Source organism: Lycorma delicatula, chromosome 4 (genome assembly GCF_047948215.1).
Source record: "Lycorma delicatula isolate Av1 chromosome 4, ASM4794821v1, whole genome shotgun sequence".
NCBI classification, from domain to species: Eukaryota; Metazoa; Arthropoda; class Insecta; order Hemiptera; family Fulgoridae; genus Lycorma; species Lycorma delicatula.
In genome coordinates this window covers 180758918-180766292 of record NC_134458.1, presented here as the reverse complement: position 1 = coordinate 180766292, position 7375 = coordinate 180758918, and the positions used below count along the sequence as shown (strand labels likewise).

Below are 7375 nucleotides of genomic sequence, written 5' to 3'. Positions count from 1 at the left end.
TTAGGTTAGGTGAGGTTCACACAACACATTTTCTAATACAGAATTCTTTAAAATACACAGATTTAATATAATATTTTAAATAATATTTGTTTCATATTTTACTTGAATTATTCATAATTTTCTGTTTCACAGTATTCAACATTTTACAACATTTAAGATTAAGAAATTGATCAAGTATATTTAATCTGTACGACATCTTTTACATATAGAATAATAGATTTTAACCTCTTATCTACAATTATTTTTAAATTACTTGATTAATTTAGTGTCTTAAGTAATTAGAGTAATTATATTAATATTTACCTTCAATAATTATTTCAGAAAATCAAGGGCCTACAGGATTAGTTTTTTTTTTTTTTAATGTAGATTATTTAATTATAGTAATAATTTTGACTCAGTACATTTAATTATTTATTTAATTTTAAAATATAAAAAAGAAATTATATAATTAATATTTAAAAAGAAATCTTAAAAACTATTTAAAAGATAACAAAATAAAGAAATATGTATAAAATTATATAAAGGTAGCATTATTACTTAACGGTTAAATTAATTAATTATGAATAAACTTACTGATTTTGTTTCATTTGTTTGTAATTAATAAAAATAATGTATGTGTTAAAGAATTGAGCCCTTAAGAATTTTCAATTTGAACTAATAAGAACTGAAAAAAGTAAACACCTTTATACATCTGAATATAAAGCAACACTATTAGAACTCACAGTAAATTACTCTAACAAAATGTTTTTACTTTTATATTTTAATACAACTGTTTATTTAAATAATATAATATTAAATACACAATAAAAAATTAATTACTAAATAAGAATATAAAAAAGAGATAGATTCCCAAGATAAAAGATGAAGAAGTATTAAATAAGGTCTCTATTTACACTATTAGATTGTGTATATAAATAATACATTTGTACATGCATGCATACATACTTCTTACAATCACCCACACAATATATATATTTCTTATATATAAAATAAACATATACACCGAAACATATTTATCGACTAACAAACCGCATATAATATTATATAAATATATTGTATAAAATTTTAATAAAATATTGATTATAAATAAGTGATGGCATTATACAAATACAAAAAAAAAAAACAATTGTGTAAAAATTATTAATCAACATTTTGAAAGAGTAAAATACTGTTATGATGGCAGTGTGCAGCTAAAGTACAAATATTTAGTATACAAATATAAAAGTACTATTACAATTCCTTAACACATAATTATTTTTTTGTTATGGTAATAATTTATGATGTACCATTTAATTAATACATCATTTTTTATTTCATTTTTAATTAGGGGAAGGGGGTAAAAATGATTTTGAGGTCATTTGTAATAAATGTCAGTGTAAACTGACTGGAGGTAAGAAATCACCACAACGAGGGAAATTTGGTGGCACTGGTGGTAAATCGGCTTGTGTACCTACATGAAGTACTAAATTCATACCTATAACGATGTGGAATAAGAAATGGCAGTGGAATAACCAGTAACCTGAAAAGAAAAAAGGATAATACATTAATTGGTAAGCTACTTAATTAATGTTAATTTTAATTAACATTAATTATATTTATATAACAACTTTTCTATTATATTTGCCAATATCTGTGTATCTAAATTTTACTATTTCTTTATATCTAAATTTCTATGTATCTAGATTTAATTACCCAAATATTGCTTTAGTTCATCCATTTATTATCTTTATGGGAAGGATAAATTATTTAGATGTAGACTATAGATAAAAAAATAGGCTGGCAACATACACTTTTCATAGATCCAAGAAAACTATGGCAAATACTTGATCATAGTATGACAAGATAATATTTAATTGCAAAATACACAGTAGAAATGTTTATAATCCATATTAATAATTAAATAATATAGTAAATTAAGTAAATAAATAAAATAACTTACTATAAAATAAACAACAATCTAATAAACATTAATGAGAATTATTTGAGCATATATTTATATCAATGTTGAATGGTAATGCAGATTGAGGTTTTTGTTATTTCTTAAAAACTCATCACTAGAGTAATAATTTTGTTTATGTAAAAGAAATCTACTTTGTTTTGAATAACGTAATGGAAAGATCTTTCAGATGGGTTGGATCTTATTAAAAATGGCAACAGATATATAGCATAACAAGAAGAGGTTATGCTGTTAACCAAATACAAAGATATACCTTGGTATCATTATACTTGTAACTAAGGTTCTTCGTCAGTAAAAAATTCTCAACTAAATTGAATGCTTTACTAAGACTGCAAAAAATTGAAAAGGGATTTGTTTTCATTATATATCCTATCTTAAATTTTTCTAAAAAAAATAAGAAATTAAAGTGTTTCTAAAACCATACTAAAGGTTGGTCAGTAAATTATGGTTTTTAAGAATTATAAGTCCATTTTTCATATTTTTTGTAAAATACTTTAGTGAATATGGTTAATAATGAAATTGGCCTATTTTTGTAAATCTATTGCTGAATTTTTCTTTTTGACTTTGATTCAAAAGAATCTTAGGGCAGCTAAGAAATACTCCATTACTGATAGATTCATTAATTAAATCTGTACTATCTATGATTTCTTTTAAAATAATGGCATAATTTTACATATACATATTGAGTGTTTATTACTTTATACAAACAAACAGAATATTTTTGGTGAAATTGTCTGTCCTGTTTTATCTTTATCTACAAATCTTTTTTCATTTATAAAATTTCCCCATCTAGTGTTCACTTTATTATGCAATCCTAATGAATCAAAATAAATGGGATCCGAGGATGTTGAATAACTAAGAAGATCATCTGATATAACAGTTTAGGCAAGACATGATAAATAAATTTTGAGCAGCTTGACAAATCATAATGGTTTGTAAAAATTATGAATGAGTTATACATTTTTTTAAATTTAAAAAAAAGTTCTGTACAGTTCATGATGACTAACTAGTGCACTGAAAAATATAAGATAGAATGCAAAAAGTAGCAATTTAAAAACTACTGTCATTATTGAAAATAGACTTCTAAGAAGGCCTAATTAAAAGAAAAGATGAGATTTCTTAATAAATAATTTTCTAAAACAAGTTTCTGAAAAATGTCATTTTATCTCTTAAATTTTCTTGTAGAAAACATGGTTTTTAAAAAATAATGAAAAAAGTGCACAGTTAATGTATATAGTTAAATGGGTTTAAATCTAATTTTTTTCTCTTTTTAATTTGTGAATTACTATTTATCCAAATGTGTTTAAATTGAATTTTAAATTTTTGACATAAAATAGATTGCTATTTTATGTCAAATAATACATAATTTTAGTAAGCTATAATTTAGAATAAATCTAATAAAGTTACTGTTTATAAATCGACTCAATCTAAGAGGCTTTTAAACATTGCAATTCATTAATTCAGTTTTTTAAAAAACCTGACTTGCATCTATTTTTTAGATGTAACAAAATTTCAATATATTCCTGGAAAATCATATAAATTTTATATTATGAAAGTAAATGACCAGTTTTGCTCGCATACAAGTATATTTTGGAGTCAGTAGTTGTGTAAACTGTTTCCTTTGATACTTGACCTCTAAATTATTTGACGCAAAGCAGAAATTTCAGCATTAAGAGTATTAGTACTCTTAATGTAAAAATGTATATTTTTACTTTCAACTCATTTGAATTAGTAAGATATACTACATTAATTTGTACACAGTAATAAATACAATTGTGTACTAACCTGGATTATCAGCTCTGAATCGGAAGACGACATAACCATTGTTTGGAACAGCAATAGTATCCTTTGATGGAGGTAGATTAAACTGTCTGTTCAAAAGACCTCTTCTGTCAAGATCAAGTGCATGTTTCAAGTTAATCTTCTTTACATTTTTATCTGGTGATCTTCCCATACCAACTACATTAAATGCATAACCATGCAAATGGAATGGATGACTCAAGTTAGGCTGTTGAACTGTAAAATAACAAATTTTTTTTATCAGAAAATTACATCGGGTCCATTACTTACAGCATCTTAAAGTATATATATTTCAGTAATATTTTATTTTATGATTATAATAATTTATGTACTTTTATATAAACTTTTAAACAAGATGATATTGATGAATGAAAAAATGTCGAGGTTTGAACCAGACTAGTAGATCTAAATGTTAATGGGTTAACCATTATGTTAATTCACTGACCAGTTTTTTTACATAAATACTCATATTGTTAAAAAGAATTTCTTTGTATTGTACTAATCACATCATTGGCCTTATAAATATTACAAGTTAATATTTTTTTAATATTAATTTGATAGTTTGACTGTTTTCTGAAGAATATAGAATAGAAGATTAATATCTGAAATTTTTTAGTTATTACATTAGAAAGGTGAGTTTTTATGAAGTACTAAGGAGAATTTAAATAAAGTATCTTAAGAAAGGCCTGAAAAAGAGAAATAATGGTTGAAGTTTAAAGAGAGGTGTTAAAAGGATAGAATCAGGATTGAAGTCTGCAATTTGCATTCTTACTCGATAACATTTGAGTAAAAGAAATAATAATGTTGTTAAATTTAAATCTACTATATTAATATATTTATGGATGTTAAAAGTCAACAGAGAAGAAATGATGCATATAAAAAAATTTAACCCATATTTTTATATTTCTTACCTTCATCTACAAGTACAACTTCAACGACAGCATTAAGAGGAATATCAACTTTGTGTGTGCACATACAGTTACGTCCGCAGTTGGGTGGTTTGTTATCACCATTACAGAATTGTTCTGGAGGAATATCATCGATTTGTGATAATGGTGGTGAAGGTGGAAATACAAATGAGATTTCATCTACCAAACTGATAACATGATCACCGGCTCCAGGTGCAACTGAAAGGTAAAATAAATGTATGAAATTAATATACTTATTAACAATAAACTGTTGTTTTTTTTTATATATATTCTACACTGAATTGTTGTTTATTTGAAGGAATTCTTCCCAGAACAAGTGTATTCTAATATCCCTTGACAGATAGTTCATAATTCTGAGTTATTAGAGTTTGGTGTCTACAAACTCAAAGGCTGAATCATATCGCCTCATGAAGTTTTGCCAAGAAAGCAATTGTCCACTGACTATTGCCTCCCAAATCTTGCAGATGGACCTTAACAACTTAATGCCGAGTATTTCTATAGGTACCTTGGAACTTCACCACAGTTATTCCCTCCAAAAGAAAATGTAAATAAAAAAAATTGATTAGAAATTTACCTAAGAATCTGTTGTATTGATGTGGTTGGAAAAGTTCTTCAGGTCGGTAGAATAAGAATCTGAATGGTAAGAATATTTTTACATCTGGACGTTCTTGTAAGATTCCTTCATCAACTGGTTTTGCATTTTTCAATTGATTTACACATACAGCATCTGTTCGTGGTCGATTACATATGGCATCTAATGGGTTAAGGACCTATTTATTTAAACAAAAGAAAAAAATTAAAAATGATTAAAAATTAATGTCCATTATTTAATTTTGTGCAAATCGTTGCCATTGCAAATCTAGCAATTCTTACTATTTAGTGTATCTTAAAATATTTGTTGGATAAATTCTGATTTTTTTTCTATTTAATTAAATATTTTTAGCTAATATTTTATTTTATTGAGCTATTAAAATCATCTTAATTTTGTGTTGTGTCAATCTAATTTTCTGTATTTTTCTTAAACATTATATTTCATACAGGAATTTCTTAGTCACTAAGTTTCATATTTTCTACCTTCCACTACCCACATGAAGAGTGAAAATGAAAATGAAAATTCAGAAATTACATCACATTTCATACCATTCTCCTCTTTTTCTTGACTGAGAAAATACAAATTGCACGTCAGTTTCTAAGTCTGCTGAAACACTGATATTTATTCGTGCAAATGAGACCCTGTTTAGTGTAGAGAATGGTAGTATAAAAAACATCATTATTTTCAAATTGAGTAATTCCTAGAGGCACCACTTATACTTCACAAGCTCTATGTTTGTTACAACCATGCTTAAGTTTGGAAGAGATAGTCTAAACAAGCACATTATTGTGGCCACAAATTAATGTATTCCTTTGTGGGAAATGTATGATAAATGCTGTACATTGTCAACAGAAATTAGGGGAACTACCAGTAGTAGTTTTGTTTTAATTACAACGTTGTAGTATTTATTATTTTGTTGTACATAACATTTTTTGTATTATTCATATACTCATAAATAAATATTCAGATCAATGCATAATTAATAATTCATTATATAGATCATGTCAGAAATGGGTAGTTGTATTACTTTGTGGATAAAAAAAGTAACTGCTTCAGTATTTACCAGGACAGATGAAGGAAAACCATGGTAAAATCTTGATCAAAGCAGTATTACAAATCACGCAATTAAAAAAAAAAAAAAATTGTTTAAAGTGCATATTAATAAACAGAAATAATAAATTTATAAAACGATAGCATAGAAAATAAATAACAATCCAAAAAATTAATAATATTTGACAACTATTTGAAAATATATTCATACACCTTCAATTAAAAATCTAAAAAAATTTAAGATTTTTTTGCAATATAAAAATATTAATAAGATCCTTTCTCATATGCCTAAGTAATGTGATGCATTACATTACAAAAGAAATCTATTATTTGGAATTAATCTGTTATTTTTTTGGGGGGGAATAAATGTCTAGAAGTTATTTTTTATTAGTGAAGCTATTGTATTCTAAATTGGTGGATAAGTTAATTTTTTTATTTATTTAATATTGATCTATTTGATTTAAATTTGTCATCAAGCAATGTTCTGACAAGCCATTTTTGTGTCTTGTTCTGGCTTTTTATAGGAAACCCCAATAGATAATATTATATTTCACACAGGAATGTATTTATACATTATACAATTATATTATTGTAAATTTTTCTTTCACCCAGTAGAATTATTGTAAACAAAATATTAATAAGATTTGTGTAACTTTATTAATAAAACTGGTAAGTAAAGTCTTAATACTGTTTATTATCAGTTATAATTTATATTATCCCGTGACCAGCAAATTATGAAGTAATTAAAAAAAAAATTTTATAAATAACATTAACTAATTTTACATGTTATATATTAATTATACTGTCAGTAATATTTGTTGTCATGCAAAATGCAAAATATTTTCTATATATTTTAAACAGGTGACAAAAGATATTTAAAAGTAGATCAGTAAAAGTTGTCTCGGTTGTTAAACTGTCATAACTGGTACTGTCACTGTTGCTAAATCAAGCGAGCTACAGATCAGTGTCATTTAAAATTAATTCTCCCTTAGATCATATGTATTTATTATTATCTCTTTTTAATTTTCAAAATAGTATTACACTTCA

General features: G+C 25.1%; 1 protein-coding gene across 1 annotated transcript in view; it reads right to left on the bottom strand.

The window, feature by feature from the left end:
- Positions 1-1331: 1331 nt before the first annotated feature.
- The window catches only part of stw (laccase), a 339959-nt gene continuing 333915 nt past the window's right edge, over positions 1332-7375 (bottom strand). The window contains exons 9-12 of the mRNA XM_075362086.1: positions 5261-5456; positions 4669-4884; positions 3743-3973; positions 1332-1519 (exon numbers count right to left, since the gene is read on the bottom strand). Of these exons, the coding sequence (XP_075218201.1) occupies positions 1371-1519; positions 3743-3973; positions 4669-4884; positions 5261-5456 (792 nt within the window). The 3' untranslated portion in view covers positions 1332-1370. The remainder of the gene's footprint in view (positions 1520-3742; positions 3974-4668; positions 4885-5260; positions 5457-7375) is intronic.